The following is a 19362-nucleotide window of genomic DNA, read 5'->3' on the forward strand; positions in this document are numbered from 1 at the left end:
CCATAAATGTTACCTCAGACTAACATAAAACCTTAAGAATTAATAGTATTATCAAAATTTTATATATGGCATGTAAAAAGAAAATATAGATTTAGTTCAAATGAAACAGTTTTTCCAATTTGTGAACACTGAGTGACCCTACTGTGTATTCCATCACTATAAAGGTGGATTGTGAGATTTAGTTAAGCACCACAGAAGTTATTCCTTTAACCAAAATAAAAATAACTTACAGTTTTGTTATTGTTTCAAATGCTACAGGTTGATAATTATGAAACACTGTATCATAAATGATGTGCATCATTGCTTAATTATATCATAGCGGAGTAAATTTAAGGAATTAATATTTAACATTCTTGATGAGTAAATGTATAAAACGTTTGTTCTGTAAAGGATCTAGGTCTCCTCAGCTTGTACAGCCATCATTAAGAAGGGAACATGGAACTGCAGGGTGGCAGGAGGCTGATGCTATGTCTGACCGCAATCTGGATGGAGAATTGGAGCTCTGTTTTTCTGAGGATCCATTATCTGAAGGTTCTGTTGAAGATATGTTTCCTTCTGAATGTGGTACTGAAAATGAAGCACAGGGCATGTGGTTTTCTGAGATGATGGATTGGCCTAACATGGTAAAATTACAAAACTTTTCTTTATATTGTTTAATTCCTTCTCCCTTCTTCTAAATTATTGGTTTATGTGTCCAGTGTTCCATATCAAGAGTGGCTTTCTTACTGCCTATTTGCAATATAGAAAAAAAAATGCCATTTTAAAGTAAAAAGATACCTTGCCTCTGCTTACCCTTCCATCCTTATATTTTCCCCATTGTCCAAGATTATTGTCCAAGATTACTCTCCACAGGGGATAATTGAAATGTTGTAGGTTAACTCAAAGCCTTTAGGAATGGTGTAGGATTTGAATTTTCCGCCACGGTAGGTTGATTGAGATACGTCCAAGATGAAACAGATGTCTTAGCAAACAGCATTGATTAACGAGTGTGTGTGACAAAGATCCGCTCCCCTTGCTCTTCTAGATGGCAGAGGATGCAGAGGTAGCTCCAGGAAAGAGGCGCAGGTAACCATCACCAGCAGGCAAAGGAGTTCATTCAATATATGAGTAATCTCATTTGCTCACAGAGTGATGCTTAGAGAAGAGGGACTACATTGTTGTCATTCTATCTTTAACCCATGATTCTTCTTTCTGCAGCTTCCCACTAGGCTTGCAGAATTAGCCTGTAAATCCCATAATTTATTAACTTTAACTTTGCTTTTTTTGCAGCATAATCTAACTCATATTATTCCTTTCTTGGTCTCTATCACCAAAAAAATCGTTATTTGCTTCTAGCCTTGTTTCTCCTATCTTCTGGCTCCCACTATTTGTGTTGGATAGAGGAACAAATTTAGCAAAAACATGCTCCATTTGAATGTCTTCCTGGGCCAGTCCTACTTTCTCTCGAGAAACCAGCCTGTTGAAAGCTCAGACATGAAAGATTGAGCAACTAAGACAACAAAATTACATCAAATCAAGAAGATGGCTGCTAAATAAGTAACCTTGCAACTTTCTCCCTTCCTTTGGAGCCCAACATCATTTTTCTCTGTTTTTCAGAAATGTAATTTACTGAGCAAAGAATATTATTTCTAAAATTAAAGCATCCTATCAAGAGCTCCTATGATGGCCTAGTGGTGTTAAAGGCATTGGCTAATGGAGGAACAAAAATGCAGCCCTGAAAGCCTCGAGTTAAATTCCTACTTTGACCACCAAAGGAGGAATATTTGGGGCAACTGATCACAAAACCCTGAGCTGGGCTTATGGGTGGAGTGATATCAGCCAGGATAGCAATCCAGTGGTCCTTGCTGATGTTGATTTGTCAAGGCCCAATCCTCCTCACTTATATTTCTGCTGATACTATCTAACTGAAAAATGCCACATTTATGAAGTATTGACTTTCACTGATACTTCAGTGGGAGTTGCAGATCTCAGATGGAGAGAAAATGGGAGTCAAAAATTCTCACTAAAAGCTACCGATTCTGTTTTATTTTTAGTTTTTGTATCCTTTTTAGTGAGAAGTTTAAAATACCATTTAAAATTAGAGTAACATATTCATTCCATGTATTTTAAATAGATTACTGAAGTGATATTTCCAAATAAATTTGCTGTAATCACTTTGGTACTTAATAGTCTTAACACTTCCTGAATGATGATGAATGTTTTGTCAGAATGCTGCCATAGGTGTGGCTCGTTTGGTAGCACTCTTGCCTCTGAGTCAGAAGGTTGTGTGTTCAAGTCCCACTCCAGGACTTGAGTACAATAATCCAGGCTGACATTCCAGTGTGGTACTGAGAGGGTGCTGCACTGTTAGAGATGCTGTCTTTAGGATGAGATATTAAAGCAAGGCCCAGTCTACCCTCAGGTGGACATAAGAGATTCCATACCAGTCTTTCAAAGAAGATCAGAGTAGTTAACCCTGGTGTCCTGGCCAATATTTATCCCTCAATCAACATCATGAAATTATCTGGTCATTATCAAATTGTTGTTGTGGGAGCTTGCTATATGCAAATTGGCAAATTCTGACATTACAACAGTGATTAAACTTCAAAAGCGCTTCTTTGGCTGTAAAGTGCTATTGGATGTCCTGAGGTTGTGAAAGACAATTTACAAATGCAACTTTTTTTATTTTCATTAACATTGAATGTATTAATAAGAATTTTGTAGATTTTCTAGCATTTTTTTAATAAGCTTACCAATTGCTTTGTGAATTCGCTCAGTGCCAGGATAGCTCGGATGCAGAGGAGATTGTTATTTGTGAACTGTGTGATACTCATACAATTCAGTTCAACAATCACATGAAGAGACATCATCCTGGTTGTGGAGAGAGTGCAGGTCACACGGGATATCGGAGTAATGGAGCCTATGTTGATGGTTGGTTTGGAGGAGAGTGTGGCACAGGGAGCCCATACTACCTGATGTGCAACAGTTGCCGTGCAAAATACCTGGCTGAGAAACCAAGACACAAGCAAACCAAATTAAGTCGGTGAGGAACATTTAATAGCTTGTTTGTTTTTAATTTTTGTTGAGTTTTCAGTATTTTTAACCCGAGGTGCAAAATAAAGACTACCAGACTAAATCTTTTGAAAAGTCAAAAACTAGCCTTTTCATAAATGTGTCAAAAGAAGAAAGTGATTTATTGAATTAACATTTAACTCTAAATAACATGGAGAGATAGATCTGTCTAAATTGCTAAAGTTATCACCCTTTATTACACTATTTCATGTTTTAAAATTGTGCTCAGATGACTTAACGACAGTGTGCCCTTAAATATGGCTGCAACAGGGACAAATGAGTCATTAAATTAGCTGCAGTTGCTGGTGGAATTACTTGGAGAAATTGTTCTAGGTTACAGAGGGGGAAAGTCACACAGATTTTTCACATCTTACTGAATACTCTAGTTCAACAAGTGATGGTTAACTCATTGATGATTTTCTGTATACAAAAGAAAAGTTCTAAATCAGAGTTCTCTGAGTGCTACTCACAACAGAGAATAGTACATGCAGCTTCCCCACCAGTATTCTTAATGGACTTACTATGCTAATTCAAAATCTTGAAACACAGCTACGAGAGCTTTTATGGTAGTACAACAGTAGTTTAAATGTTGTTGTAGTTAGAATCGTGTAAAAGACTAGCGGCTTTTGAACATTGAATCGACAAGGGATCAGTGTCTGAGAAACAGGGGTCTCTTATTCTCTGCTCGGTGAATATAAATTCTGCTAGCAAGTTCTTGAACCATAACCCCCAATTCAAACTATTACAGCCAGAGCCAAGTCCGAGGCACCATGGATGGCTCAGCTGTATGTGGGAGTACAAGAAAGACTGGAAAAGCAATAGCGATAGGCGATTCAATAGTTATGGGAATAGACAGGCGTTTCTGCAGCCACAGACGTGAATCCAGGATGTTGTGTTGCCTCCTGGTGCCAGGTTCAAGGATGTCACTGAACAGTTGCAGAGCACTCTGTGAGGGGGGTGGGGGGGGAAACTGAATAGCCAGCAGTCATGGTCCACATTGGTACGAAAGACATGGGTAGAAGGAGGGATGTGGTCCTGCAGTCAGAATTTAGGGAGCTAGGTAGGAAATTAGCAAGCATGACCTCAAATATAGTCGGAATTTTCTGCTCCCATTTGTGGTGGGCGTAATGGCAGCGAGGGGGGCAGAATTCAGTGGGAGGGGCAGAAATCGGTTTCACACCAGTGTGAAATCACAGTGGATTATCCGATGGTGCCCCTCATGACAGATTGCGAATCCCACTGGAGGCATCCCACTAATGGTATGGAAAGTAAGGCCTGACCGGAATCGTCCCGCCATGCCTGATTTATCATTACGCCGGCAGAAAACCACACCGGTCCAGAACATGCCTGGATAAACGTGACATGTAGAAGTTGGGACTTGACTTTAGGGACTTGCTCAGATCGTGGACATCTGAGGAAATGATGATGCGGGAGGCCAACAGCGACCGGACCCTGGAGGAACACGTGCATTGCAAGGTGGGTGGATTCTCATGCACATGGACAGCCGCGAAGCAGCTTTCGGAAGATGGGAGGTTTCCACCAGCAGCATTGACTTCGCTGAGGCTTTGGATCTTCATGGACGTCACTGATGCTTCAGACCTGCTTCGGAACTTCAGGGTCTTCATCATCTTCCAGGGACTTCGCCATGGGCAGGTACGGATGAGCGGCGAAGTAGGGGGGCGGTGAGGGAGAGGAAGGTGTACTGGTGGTGGGGGAGTTCGGAAGAAGGGTGGGGTGAAGGTGTTATGGGGGAGGGGAGGGGGAGGTTTGGGGGGGGTTAAAGTATTGAGGGGTGAAATTGTGGGGGGGGGGGGGCGAAGGTGTCGGAGGGGGTGTGAGGTTGGAGGGGCTGAAGGTGCCGGGGGTGAGGTTGGGAGAGGGTGGACTAAGGTGTCGGCGGGATAAGGTTTGGAGGGGGATGAAGGTGTCGGGTGGGTAAGGTTGGGAAGGGAGATGAAGGTGTCGGGGGGTAAGGTTGGGAGGGGGGATGAAGGTGTCGGGGGGTAAGGTTTGGAGGGGGAATGAAGGTGTCGGGGGGTATGGTTGGGAGGGGGGATGAAGATGTCGGGGAGGTAAGCTTGGGAGGGGGGATGAAGGTGTCGGGGGGGGGGGGGTGAAGTTGGAGGCGGGCAAAGGTTTTGGGGGGTGAAGTTGAGAGTGATGGTGTAAGGGGCAGGAGGAAGGTGTAAAGTGGGTTGAAAGGTGTAAGGAAGGAGGCAGAAATGGGCCCTAGGGGTGTGCCGGAGGAGGTTGGGGAGGTCAGTGTTGGTGGGGGTGGGATTTTCAGGAAGGTAGGGAATGTGCACAGTCACCTGAACATTCGTGAAGGAGAAGGGTTCAGGTTGCACGGTAACAGTGGGGAGGCCAAAGGTGATGCCAAGGGGGTCGACTGTGATGCGGGAAAGGACATGGGTGACTGGGGGAGGGGAAGGGATGGGGAGCTATTAATAACTTAATGACTACCATGCTGTGCAAATCGAAAGTGAGCGGAGCCTCATGTAGGATGGACACAGGTGCTGTATGGGAGTGTGATCAGTGCGTGGGCAGAGATGCAGGTCAGCTCAGATGGAAAACTGAAAAAGAACCCCAGCAGGCAGCATTGAAAATGGTCCGGACAGTGAGATGAGTGCGATGGATGAAGACTCCACATGCATGGAAGAGTGCTTGCACGAGGCTCCGAAAGGCCATACTCCACACACTTCTTCCTCCATATTCACTCCTGGTCCGGCTGCGTGCAGCTGAATTGCTGGTAGGGGCGGGGGTCAGATGCAGGGGGAATAGACACGAAGTCTGTAACTGAAGCTAAAAGACAACATTACACATTATTCAGTGAAAGTGAATATATTTTTAGATTATTAAGTGAGAAAATATGTTGACCCATGCAACCACTTGTGAGCAAGATTTCTTAATTTTCTAGGCCTAGCACTTCTTCTAGGTGCAGCCCTGACAGCTGCAGCAGGGGCGGAGTCAGCCTGTGTAGTGGTTGACCCTCTTGCCTCTGATGATTTTAATGTGTGTGCTCTGGAGAGCCAAGGCCTTGAGGACCCTGGCTTGCTTTGGCTGTCCTCCTGTGGGCCAGCTGCTCCCTCTGCAATAACGGAGGACAAGGATGGGATAGGCCATTTAGGACTGAGATGAGGAGAAACTTCTTCACCCAGAGAGTGATGGGCCTGTGGAATTCTCTACCACAGAAGGCTGTTGAGGCCAAGCCACTGAATGTACGTAAGAAGGAAATAGATTTCTCAACTCTAAAGGCGTCAAGGGATATGGGGAGAGAGCAGGAGTATAGCATTGAGATAGAGGATCAGCCATGATCATATTTAATGGCAGAGCAAGCTTGATGGGCTGAACAGTCTACTCCTGCTCCTGTTTTCTATGCTTCCATGAGGGGGTCACAAGTAAAAGGGACTCAGAGGGAGCGGACAACCTCTGTGATTCCTGAGTGGATGACCCAGGGGTGTCCAGCTGCTGCTCCTCCTCCCTCCGGGTGCCCAAAGGCCCCGGCCTGACTCCTTGAGGGGAAGGAGCACCTAGTATCACGTCGATTTGCCCCGTTCCCCCTCGCGTTGCGATTGCAGGAACGTACTCATGGCTGCCATGATGGAGTTGAGGTCCACCTGCATCTCCACAATCTGCTGGACCAGGGTATCATGGCGTCTGCCATTCTTCCCACGGAGACCTCCATATGTGCACATGTGGGCACCATTTCATCAGATAGCAGGCACTCCTCTGACTTGCATGCCACTCTGTTGAGGGCTTCTAACAGCTCTGTGAGATGTTCCCCTGCCTTCTGTTGACTCTCCACAATGAGTTGGAGGCTGAATCTACAGGCTTATCATCTGACAGATGCGTCTTCCCCAGCAGTCATCCGAGTGCTGGGGAGCTCGGCTGAACCTGCCTCCTTCATCTGTGGACATCTGTCTGATAAGTGACCACCAGATTGTGAACCTGAGCCTGCTCTACATCTAGGTCCCACCGAGGTGTGTGTCTCTGCACTGATGGAGGGTGTGGCTAAGCACTGTGAATGGTCTTTGAGGCTGCTTATTTCCATCTCTTCAATGGAAGAGGTGAACTCTTGGCTGGAGGTGAGGACCTGGATGGGGCAGAGGGATTGGCTGGCTGAGGGCATCGATTGCTTGGCGGAGCTCCCTGTGAGCCAAAATAGAGATAATTAGTGCATTTACAGTAAACATGCCAGATCGTTGGCGGGCAGGCTCAGATTTGCCCACAATGCTGTGACATCAGCACATTGTCACTCAGGGCGAAACCTACTTCATGTCTACAGACTAGGACTGCTCCAGTCGGCAGATGGCCCCGAAAGAAAAGACGACGGCAGTCTCACTGGAGCAACTTTTGGATGCCGTTGAGGCCCGCCACAATGTCCTGTACCCCCCCACTCTGGCTGCAGGAGGTCCACCAGAGTCACTAATCCAGTCTGGGAAACGGTGGCAGCGGTGATAGAGCACTGAGGGGATCAGCCATCCGGTGCAGGAAGAGGATCAATGATCTCATCCATTCACCAGGGTAAGTCAACCACCTCACACTCCCAAACCTATCACACATCCAGAAATTGGAAATCTTCCAATCTTGAAATGTTACTTGCCACTTGTCAGCTTGGGCTGACAAGTGGCAAGTAACATTCGCGCCATACAAGTGCCAGGCAATGACCATCTCCAGCAAGAGAGAATCAATCCATCGCCCCTTGATATTCAATGGCATTACCATCACTGAATCCCCCACTATCAACATCCTGGGGGTTAACATTGACCAGAAACTAAACTGGACTAGCCTAATAAATACTGTGGCTACAAGAGCAGGTCAGAGGCTAGGAATTGTGCAACGAGTAACTCACCTCCTGACTCCCCAAAACCTGTCCACCATCTACAAGGCACAAGTCAGGAGTGTGATGGAATATTCCCCACTTGCCTGGATGAGTGCAGCTCCCACAACACTCAAGAAGCTTGACACCATCCAGGACAAAGCAGCCTGCTTGATTAGCATCACATCCACAAACCTCCATTCCCTCTACCACTGATGCACAGTAGCAGCAGTGTGTACCATCTACAAGATGCACTGCAGGAATTCACCAAGGCTCCTGAGACAGCACCTTCCAAACTCATGACCACTACCATCCAGAAGGACAAGGGCAGCAGATAGATGGGAACACCACCACCTGGAAGTTCCCCTCTAAGCCACTCACTATCCTTACTTGGAAATATATTGCCGTTCCTTCACTGTCGCTGGGTCAAAATCCTGGAACCCCCTTCATAACAGCACCCTGGGAGTACCTACACCACATGGACTGCAGTGGTTCAAAAAGGCAGCTCACCACCACCTTCTCAAGATCAATTAGGGATGCTGGCCCAACCAGCAAAGTCCACATCCCATGAATGAATTTTTAAAAAATCAGAAACTGAGGTAACTATAATCTGTAAAAGTTCACGTGTCTCCAATCTTTGTGTGTATATGTGTGAGATCGAGTGGGTAAGATTACATTAATTAAAGCTAAGTGTGTGAGAATAAGTAATCTTCATTATGTGTTAACTCCCAAAAGCTTGCTGCTGAAATTATTTAGTTGGAACACACACTCAAAGAGGTAAGAAAACATACAACTCTTTCCATATAAAACATACTGATCACGGGAAGTATAAAAACACATACATTCTGTCCGTGACACTAATGTCAGGTGGATAATACAAAGAAGAACTAGGCTGAATGTAGACGGTTCAGAGGGGAAGTGATAAAGGAAATACGAGAAGCAAAGAGAGAGTATGAGAGGAGACTGGAAGGTGACAAAAAAAGGGAATCCCAAAGTTTTCTAGAGTCATATAAATAGTAAAACGGTGGTGAAAGGAGTAGTTGGCCTGACTAGGGACCATAAAGGGATTTACACATGGAGGGAAGGGACATAGCTGAGGTATTAAATGAAAACTTTGCATCTGTCTTTACCAAGGAAGAAAATGCTACCCAGGCCATGATGAAAGAAGAGGTAATTAATACACTAGAACTATCTAAAATTGATTAGGAGGAGGTATTAGATAGGCTGTCTGTACTTTGATAAGGCACTAGGCCTGGAAGAGATGCATCCAGTGATACTGAGGGAAGTAAGAGTGGAAATTGCGAAGACACTTGCCATAATTTTCCAGTCTTCCTTAGACTTAGAGGTGGTGCCAGAGGACTGGAGAATTGCAAATGTTACAGCCTTGTTCAAAAATGGTTGTGAAGATGACCCCGGCAACTACGGGCCAGCCAATTTAACTTTGGTGGTAATTCGGGACAAAATTAATAGCCACATGGATGAATGTGAGTTAATTAAGAAAAGCCAGATTTGTTAAGGAAAGATCATATTTAACTAACTTGCTGGAGTCTTTTGAAGAGGTAACAGCAAGGGTTGAATAGGGTAATGCTGTTGATTTGGTGTACGTGGACTTCCAAAAGACATTTGATACAGTGCCGCACAACAGACTTGTGAGTAAAGTTATCGCTCATAGAATAAAAGGGAAAGTAGCAAAATGGAGATGAAATTGGCTCAATGATAGGAAACAGAGTCGTGGTTAATGGATGTTTTTCGTGCTGGAGGAAAGTTTGTACTGGAGTTCCCCAAGGGTCAGTATTGGGACCCTTGTTCTTCCTGATATACATTAATGACCTAGATCTCGGTATATAGGGCACAATTTCACAATTTGTAGATGATACAAAACTTGGAAGCATTATGGGCTGTGAGGAGGTTAGTGTAGAACTTCAAAAGGACATAGGTAAGTTGTTGGAATGGACAGACAAGAGGCAGATGAAGTTTAATGTGGAGAAATGCAAAGTGATTCATTTTGATAGGAAGAACATGGAGAGACAATAAAGAGTTAAAGGTACTCTAAAGCGGGTGCTGGAGCAGAGGGATCTAGATGTATATGTGCATAAGTCATTGAAGTTGGCAGGACAGGTCGAGAGGAGGCTATTAAAGCATACAGTATCTTAGGTTTTATTAATAGGGGCACTGAGTACAAGAGCAAGGAGGTTATGTTGAACTTGTATAAGACACCAGTTCAGCCTCAACTGGAGTATTGCATCCAGTTCTGGGTACCACACTTTAGGAAGGAAGTGAAGACATTGGACAGAGTGCAGAAAAGATTCACGAGAATGGTTCTGGGGGTGAGGACTTTCACTGCAAAGATAGATTGGAGAAGTTGGGACTGATTTCCTTGGAGAAGAGAAAGTTGAGAGGAGATTTGATCGAGGTATTCAAAATCATGAGTCTGGACAGAAAAGATAAGGAGAAGCGTTCCCACTCGTGAAAGGATCGAGAACGGGATTTAAAGTAATTGGCAAAAGAAGAAAAGGCAACATGAGGGAAACTTTTTCATGCAGTGAGTGATTAAGGTCTGGAATGCACTACCTGAGAGTGTAATAGAGTGTAATCAAAGCATTCAAAAGGGAATTAGAGTGTTCTCTGAAAAGGAAGAGTGTGCAGGGTTACAGGAGATGGCGGGGGAATGGCACTAGGTGAATTGCTCATTTGGAGAACTGGTGCAGACACGATGGGTCAAATGGCCTCCTGTGCTGTAACAATTCTGTGCTTCCCTTGGTTGCTTTATTAGAGTTGACCTCATGTTGCTCAGCAAGGGGCCTGCTGGATTTTCAAACTTGGAATGTGGGTGTGGAACATCAAAGTTTATTAATCCTGACTAGTTTTACTGACTTAGTTTTCCTCATTGCTGAAGGTAACAAGTTATTAGTAATTTATCCAATCCTTTTTGACTACTGTCATTTTGTTATTACTGGGACTTGACTTTCAGCATTGGAATTAATCATTCTATAGGAGTTGCTAAGATTGCCGTCATTTTTGAATGCTGATAAATGCACTAAACACAAATCAGCTAATCTCTGCTGGAGAATCTTTGCAAATGTCTTCAGGAGAAGGTGAGTGTCTAGCAATGTTCCCATTGTGTGGCCACACAGCAGCCTGAAAAATACCATAAAGGCCTTATTCTGTGATAAATACTGCATATATGCAGCTGCACAAAAAAATTTAAAGGGACCACACACTGAAAAAGTTGGCCATGCACAACTAAATTTTAATGGGAACATTGGTGTCCATGTATCATAATCTAGTATTTGCATTCTCTTAACAAAAAATTGCATATCCAGTTCTGCAATAGGAGTCCAGTGTTTAAGGGAAGTTTGGTGCCTCTATTCCATCACTTACCAACTCAGAAGCAGTTTTGCAAAAGACATTTCTTTAAAACTCCACTCAGTATAACATAGCAAAATTGGAATGTTGAATAATAGTCAACACTCTCCAGCTATTCTTGGGTAGATTTTATAAGTTGCATTGTTGACACAAAGCTTCACATACCAGGAGCACATATCAAGAATTTGGAAACCGGTGCTGCTGGATCCTACCCAATTTTTTGTCTATTAAAGTTAATGGATGCCAAACCTTGTACACAAATTCTCATTAAGTTATCCAGCATGCAAAGCTCTGTGCCAAGAGCACAAATTCATAAATTTATCTTTCTATAGAAAGAACTTGCATTTATCTAGCAACTTTTACATCCTGAGAATATCCCATAGTACTGCACAGTCAATTTATTTCATTCACATTTGCCATCTAGACAATCGGAGCAACTATCTGTTCATAACAACCTTCCACATTGTGCAATGAGATGAATGGCACTTTTCCTGTGGTAGTTTTAGTTAAGGATCAAATATTTGCAAGGGCACCAGGAGAACTCCTTGCTGTTCTTTGGAGAAGTACCAAGGACACTTCCAACAATACCGAACTCCCTCAATATTGCCATAGATTTACCTGTACAAGTATTAGAGTGAGGCCTGATAACACAATCTTTTGACTCTGGCTGACAGTCCATTCCTGGAATGGAAATTAATGAGATTGAGGTTGACGCAGAAGTTAGGAAGGCAAATGCAATGTTGGCATTTATTTCGAAAGGACTAGAATATAAAAGCAGGGATGTGCTGCTGAGGCTTTATAAGGCTCTGGTCAGACCACATTTAGAATATTGTGAGCAATTTTGGGCCCCATATCTCAGGAAGGATGTGCTGGCCCTGGAGAGGGTCCAGAGGAGGTTCACGAGAATGATCCCAGGAATGAAAGGCTTAACATATGAGGAAAATTTGAGGACTCTGGGTCTATACTCGATAGAGTTTAGAAGGATATGGGGGGATCTGATTGAAACTTACAGAATACTGAAAGGCCTGGATAGAGTGGACGTGGGGAAGATATTTCCATTAGTGGAGAGACTAGGACCCGAGGGTACAGCCTTAGAGTAATGGGAAGACCTTTTAGGAGAAACTTCTTTAGCCAGAGAGTGGTGAATCTATGGAATTCATTGCCACAGAAGGCTGTGGAGGCCAGGTCATTGAGTGTATTTAAGACCGAGATAGATAGGTTCTTGATTGGTAAGGGGATCAAAGGTTACGGGGAGAAGGCGGGAGAATGGGGTTGAGAAATTTATCAGCCATGATTGAATGGCGGAGCAGACTCGATGGGCCGAATGGCCTAATTTCTGCTCCTATGTCTTATTGTCTTATGGTCTTATTATGCAGAAAGAGTTCCACAAAATATCCGTTCCCAGGACATCTCCAGCAGTTTGAAAACAAAATAACATTGTAACAAGAAGCAGTTGAGTCACTCTATAGATATTTATCATACTTGTTTTGTAGCAATTCAGTAAAATTGCCTTGATTTAAGTAATATTCACAGAAAATATTTTTCCGTGCAACAAATGCTTTTTGAATGTTCTCAAAATCTGTTTAAAGTCACCCAGTTCCTGGCAATCTTATGAACGTACTTTTTTTTCCCCAGCAAAACCAAAGGATTAGCACCAGATTTAATAAACAAGCATGAAAATACACATGAAGGTATGTAGAACCATAAAAGATTCTCACAGTAGGAAGCTGTCAACCAATCATGCCTGTGCTGGCGTTGCACTAGAGCAATTCAAAACAAATCCTCATGTTTTTATTTCCCTAGAGTCCTGATTCTTTGATTCAAATATTTATCCTTTTTTTCCTGATGGAATTATCTCTGTCTTCAATATTCCATATGTCAAACTATTCCTGGCTCAACTATTCCTCTGTGTGGAAATAAATTTATCCTAACATCTGTCCTCATTCTCTTATTGAGTTTCATGTGATGACTCATTGGGCTGGATTTAACGCTCTCCCACCGAGTTAGAAGACAGGGGCTCATTAAATCCAGCTGGTGTTTTGCCCACCTTTTACCCATCCACCCCCACGCAATTATACCAACACGGAAGTATTGTTGGGCCTGCTGTGCCCGAAAGCAGGAAATTAATGCCCGCAAGGGCTTCACCCTGCTGCTGCCAGAATTTAACAGATGGCAAGAGAGGCCCACACCAAGCGGCCAGCCCGGCAGGTTTCCCTGCACGAACTAGTGGCAGACAGAGGGGAGCCCTCCTCAGTGGGCCCCCAAGCCTATCAGACCACATCCCCAAGAAATTACTACACCCGCATCCCCCCACACTGCAGTTTCCCCCCTGCCATTGCCTGTCAAACTGCAGCCTCTTTGCCCCTGCTCGCTGGGGCCTGCCAGCTTGGCACCTGATGAAAGCCCCAACCATACCCAAATGATCCAGTGCCATGTCCCAGAAGTGCAAGTGAGCTGCTGGCCTCTGATTTGGCCATTAAATTGGAGGAAGCCAGTGTTCCTCTCATCGGGCTCCCCCCTACCTTTTAGCTGGGGTTCAGGGAGTCCAGTATAATTCAGCCCATTGTCACTGACTCTCCAAATAAGAGGATCCTTGCCCTATTCACTCTATCAAAATACTTCATAAATTTCACAAATCTCTTTGGCTTTCTGTTCCAGTGAAATTTGTTCCAGTATCTAAAGGCCTTCTTCATAACTATAGTTTCCCATCCCTGACATAATCTTGGTGATTATATCTTTCTTTGGATCTAATAGCCTTTCTGTAATGGGTACTGAAAACTATATACTGTGTCCTAAGCAATGTTTTGTGTAAATTCATCACTATTTATTTATTTGTACTTTATGCCCCTTTGTACAAAACCCAAAATGTTGTTGGCCTTTTTCTTATGACTTGGCTGAGAGTGCAATTGCAAATAGACAATTAGATTTTAACCCTCCAGGTATTTTGATACATCAACACCTTTTAACATATTTCTACTTAGTGTATGCTTCCATTCCTTGTTTTCACCACTCCCCCAAAAGATTTTATACTTGCCTACATTAAATTGTATTTTCCACTTGTTTGCCCAATCTGATATAACCTGTTGTTTTCCTGAAACACTCCTCACTGACTGCCAAACCTCCCAATGTGTTTTGTGAGTAACTTTTAAGATTGCGAGGGTTATTTCAAACTAAACTGCTGGTTAAGAAATGTATAGATTCAAGTTGGTCATGCGCTTCACACCTCACTCCATTTGGCTTCTTATTAAAATACATTCCCTGCCCCTAATGTTCTTTAAACTCAAGTTCAAATCTTGTATGTACTTTACACCAAGGATAAATATCATCCTAGCAATGACCTCTGGGGTTTGCCATTCCAATACTTTTCCAATCCAAGCAAAACTCTAATAATATTGACATTGATGCCTTAACACACATTTATCACCTTTACCTGAAGCCTTGAGCAAGGAACCTCCTAAAATTTACTGTCCGGTCTGTGCCTAGGAGAAAATGATGCCTAATATTAGCTCTCCAAACTATCTTACACCCATTGCTTTGGATTATGTTGGCTATTGCACTGTAAACCTCACATTAGAATGTGTAGGAGTTATTGAGTGAATGAATTAATCCTTTTCTCCAAATCACCAAAGAGTAACTGAAACAATAAAGTCATGAACTAACAATTATTTATGATCATAATTACCAACATTTAAATTTTGTACATTGAGTAGGCAAATAATTTAATAGATAGGGTTTACTAATAGAATAACAGGTTACAAAGGCAATTATGTCAGGTATTAAATGATTTTAGTTTATGCTTAGAATCCTCGATATTGAATAATAGCATTAGGCATCCAATATTGGATAGAATAAAATCTATATGTACTTAATATTCCCTGAACTTTATTGAGCTCATCCTTTTAAACTGATGTGGATGATCTGGTGATCTTTCCTTCTTTCCCTCCCCTTTCCTCAGCCCAAAGGGGAAGGGCTGTCTCACTCAAAGATGCACTTTCTTCCAGTTACAGAGACACCCGTCTATATATACTAGGAATAAAGCTACATATGAAACTTTCTATTACATTTTCTCCCACTACAGCTTCTTAGTATCAATAAAACATCTTGCATCCTTGATTTTCATGGAAACCTCCTTAATTTTATCACTGACCAACCTGGGTGACGTGTTAGTGCAGTTAAAGAAACAGAAGGAGAGCCTTTCCCAAGTTCAGAATATCCCAAACCCTTTACAGTCAATTTGGTTTTCTGAATCATAGACAATACAGCACAGGAGGAGGCCTTTTGGCTCATCATGTCTGTACTGGTTATTTGAAAGAGCTAAAAAAAATCTTGCATTTATATAGTGTCTTCCATGACCAAAGATTGTCCCAAAGCGCCTGACAGCCAATGAAGTAATTTTGAAGTGTATTCACTGTGGTAACTAAGCAAAAACAGCAGCCATCCAATTTGTGCACAACATTCTCCCACAAAGAGCCACGTGATAGTGACCAGATAATCTGTTTTTGTGATGTTGATTAAGCTATCCAATTATCCCTCTGTTGTTTTTCCATAGCCCTGCAAATGTGCCCATTTCAAGTATTTATCCAGTTTCCTTTTGGAAATTAATATTGATTCTGTTTTCACCACCCTTTCAGGCATTATCATAACAATTCACTTCATAAATTGCACGAATTACTTCAAACCTGTGTTCTCTGGTTACTGAGCTTTCTGCCTTTGGAAACAGTATCTCCTTAATTACTCCATCAAAACTCTCTTCATGATTTTGAGCACCTCTTATCAAATCACCCCTTCACTTTTTCTGCTCTAAAGGTTATTGCCAAGCGGCACTTGCTTAGCAATAACCTGCTGACTGATGCCCAGTTTGGGTTCCACCAGGGCCACTCAGCTCCTGACCTCATTACAGCCTTGGTTCAAACATGGACAAAAGAGCTGAAGTCCCGAGGTGAGATGAGAGTGACTGTTCTTGACAACAAGGCTGCATTTGACCGAGTGTGACATTAAGGAGCCCGAGCAAAACTGGAGTCAATGGGAATCAGGGGGAAAACTCTCCACTGATTGGAATCATACCTAGCACAAAGGAAGATGGTTGTGGTTGTTGGAGGTCAGTCATCTCAGCTCCAGGACATCACTGCAGGAGTTCCTCAGGGTAGTGTCCTCGGCCCAACCATCTTCAGCTGCTTCATCAATGACCTTCCTTCCATCATAAGGTCAGAAGTGGGGATGTTCGCTGATGACTGCACAATGTTCAGCACCATTCGTGACTCCTCAGATACTGAAGCAGTCCATGTCCCAATGTAGCAAGATCTGGACAATATCCAGGCTTGGGCTGACAAGTGGCAAGTAATATTCGTGCCACACAAGTGCCAGGCAATGACCATCTCCAACAAGAGAGATTCTAACTATCACACCTTGATGTTCAATGGCATTACCATCACTGAATCCCCTACTATCAACGTCCTAGGGGTTATCATTCACCAGAAACTGAACTGGACTAGCCATATAAATACTATGACTACAAGAGCAGATCAGAGGCTAGGAATCGTGCGACGACTAAGCCACCTCCTGACTCCCCAAAGCCTGTCCACCATCTACAAGGCACAAGTCAGGAGTGTGATGGAATACTTCCCACTTGCCTGGGTGAGTGCAGTTCCCACAACACTCAAGAAGCTTGACACCATCCAGGACAAAGCAGCCCACTTGATTGGCACCATATCCACAATCATTCACTCCACCACTGCACTCAGTAGCAGCAGTGTGTACTATCTACAAGATGCACTGCAGGAATTCACCAAGGCACCTGAGACAGCACCTTTCAAACCCACGACCACTGCCATCTAGAAGGACAAGGGCAGCCACCTGGAAGTTCCCCTCCAAGTCTCCCACCATCCTGACTTGGAAATATATCGCCGTTCCTTCACTGTCGCTGGGTCAAAATCCTGGAACTCCCTTCCTAACACAGTGCATGGTGTACCTACACCACATGGACTGTAGCGGTTTAAGAAGGCAGCTCACCACCACCTTCTCAAGGGCAACTAGTGATGTGCAATAAATGCAAGCCCACATCCCTTGAATAAATTTTAAAAAGCCCAGTTTCTCTAGTCTGTCCACGAAACAAAGTTTTTCTGGTCTGCTACTATTCTAGTAAATCTACCCGCACCCTCTGAAAGGCCTTGAAATTCTTCCTAAAATGCTGTGCCCATAATTGGCCACAATACTCCAGCTGAGGAATAACCAGGGTTTAATAAGGGTTTGTCATAAAATTCTTGCTTTTGGACTGTCTATTTTAAAGCTGAGGACTCTGTGTTCTTTTTGATCAGCCCCTCAATTTGCCCTGTCACCTTCAGACCTTCAGAGATTTATGTATGTACACCCTGGGCCTTTTGTTATTCTATCTCCTTTGAAATTGTACTCTTCTTGATCTTATTACCAAAATGAATCACTTCATATTTCTCTGGATTAAATGCCATCTTCCATATATTGGCGGATTTCACTAGTCTATGACCTCCCAAGTCTATTATTATCATTCTGTATATTTACTACGTTTCAGAGTTTTGAATATAAAAGCAAAATACTGTGGATGCTGGACATCTGAAACAAAAACAAAAAATGCTGGAAAAAACTCAGCAGGTCTGACAGCATCTGTGGAGAGAAAGACAGAGTTAAGGTTCTCTCTGGCCCCCGCTCTCTCTCTCTGGCTCCATCCTTCTCTCTGGCGCTCTCTCTCTCACCCCCATCTCTCTCTCTCTCTCTCTCTCTCTCTCTCTGGTGCCCCCTCTCTGGCGTCTCTCTCTCTCTGGCGCCTCTCTCTCTGGCGCCTCTCTCTCTGTGTGGCCCTCTCTCTCTCTCTCTGGAGTCGAAACGTTAACTGTCTTTCTCTCCACAGATGCTGTCAGACCTGCTGAGTTTTTCCAGCATATTTTGTTTTTGCCAGAGTTTTGTATCATCTGCAAATTTTGAAAAACTCTGTATACCCATGTCCAGGTAACTAATGTATCTCAAAAAGAGCAGGGGTCCCAACACTGACCTGGGGAACACCACTGCATTCCATCCTGAAGTCTAAAAAAACAATCTTTCACCATTAATCTCTGTTTTCTGTCCCTTAGCCAATTTTGTATGCACACAGACTTTGCCACTTGAATTCCATGGGCTTCAATATTATGTGAGTCTATTAAGAACATAAGAACTAGGAGCAGGAGTAGGCAATTCAGCCCCTCGGGCCTGCCCTGCCATTCATTACGATCATGGCTGATCTCATTTTGGCCTCAACTCCAATTTCCCGCCCTCTCCCCATAACCGTTCAACCCATTACTAATTAAAAATCTGTCTATCTCCTTAAATTTATTCAGCGTCCTGGCATCCACTGTACTCTGAGGTAGTGAATTCCACCGATTCATGACCCTTTGAGAAAAGTAATTCCTCCTCATTTCTGATTTAAATCTACCACCCCTTAGCCTAAAACTATGGCCTCTCCTTCTAGAATGCCCCACAAGGGGAAACATCCGCTCCACGTCCACTTTGTCTATCTCCTTTAGCATCTTATATACCTCAATTAGATCTCCTCTCATCCTTCTGAACTCTAGTGAGTATAGGCCTAAACTGCTCAATCTCTCCTCATAAGACAACCCCTGCATCTCTGGGATCAATCTAGTGAACCTCCTCTGAACCGCCTCCAATGCAACTACATCCTTCCTCAAGTAAGGGGATCAAAACTGTGCACAGTACTCCAGGTGCGGTCTCACCAATGCCTTGTACAGTTGCAACAACACTTCCGTATTTTTATACTCTATTCCTTTAGCAATAAATGCCAAAATTCCATTTGCCTTCCTTATTACCTGCTGTACCTGCATACTAGCTTTCAGCGATTCATGCACAAGGACACCCAGATCCCTCTACACTGAAGTATTCTGAAGTTTCTCTCCATTTAAATAATAAGTGGCCTTTTTATTCTTCTGACCAAAATGGATAACCTCACACTTATCCACGTTAAACTCCAACTGCCAAATTTTGGCCCATTCACTTAACCTATCCATATCCATTTGTAAATTTCTTATTTTTTCCTTGCAACTTACTTTCCCACCTATTTTGGTGTCATCTGCAAATTTAGCTATAGTACCTTCTACCCCTGAATC

The 19362-nt window shown here is 43.3% G+C and overlaps 1 protein-coding gene across 8 annotated transcripts in view; it reads left to right on the plus strand.

Moving 5' to 3' along the window:
• The window catches only part of LOC144685847 (putative E3 ubiquitin-protein ligase HERC1), a 429767-nt gene that overhangs the window by 254427 nt on the left and 155978 nt on the right, over positions 1-19362 (plus strand). For all 8 annotated transcript variants that reach the window (XR_013577800.1, XM_078550801.1, XM_078550834.1 and 5 more), the window contains 3 exons: positions 391-623; positions 2757-3022; positions 12872-12927. Coding sequence is in view for 7 of the 8 variants with exons in the window: in XM_078550801.1 (XP_078406927.1) it covers positions 391-623; positions 2757-3022; positions 12872-12927 (555 nt within the window). In the remaining variant the exon portion in view is untranslated. The remainder of the gene's footprint in view (positions 1-390; positions 624-2756; positions 3023-12871; positions 12928-19362) is intronic.

The sequence above is a fragment of the Cetorhinus maximus genome, chromosome 1 (assembly GCF_964194155.1).
Source record: "Cetorhinus maximus chromosome 1, sCetMax3.hap1.1, whole genome shotgun sequence".
In the NCBI taxonomy this organism is placed as follows: Eukaryota; Metazoa; Chordata; class Chondrichthyes; order Lamniformes; family Cetorhinidae; genus Cetorhinus; species Cetorhinus maximus.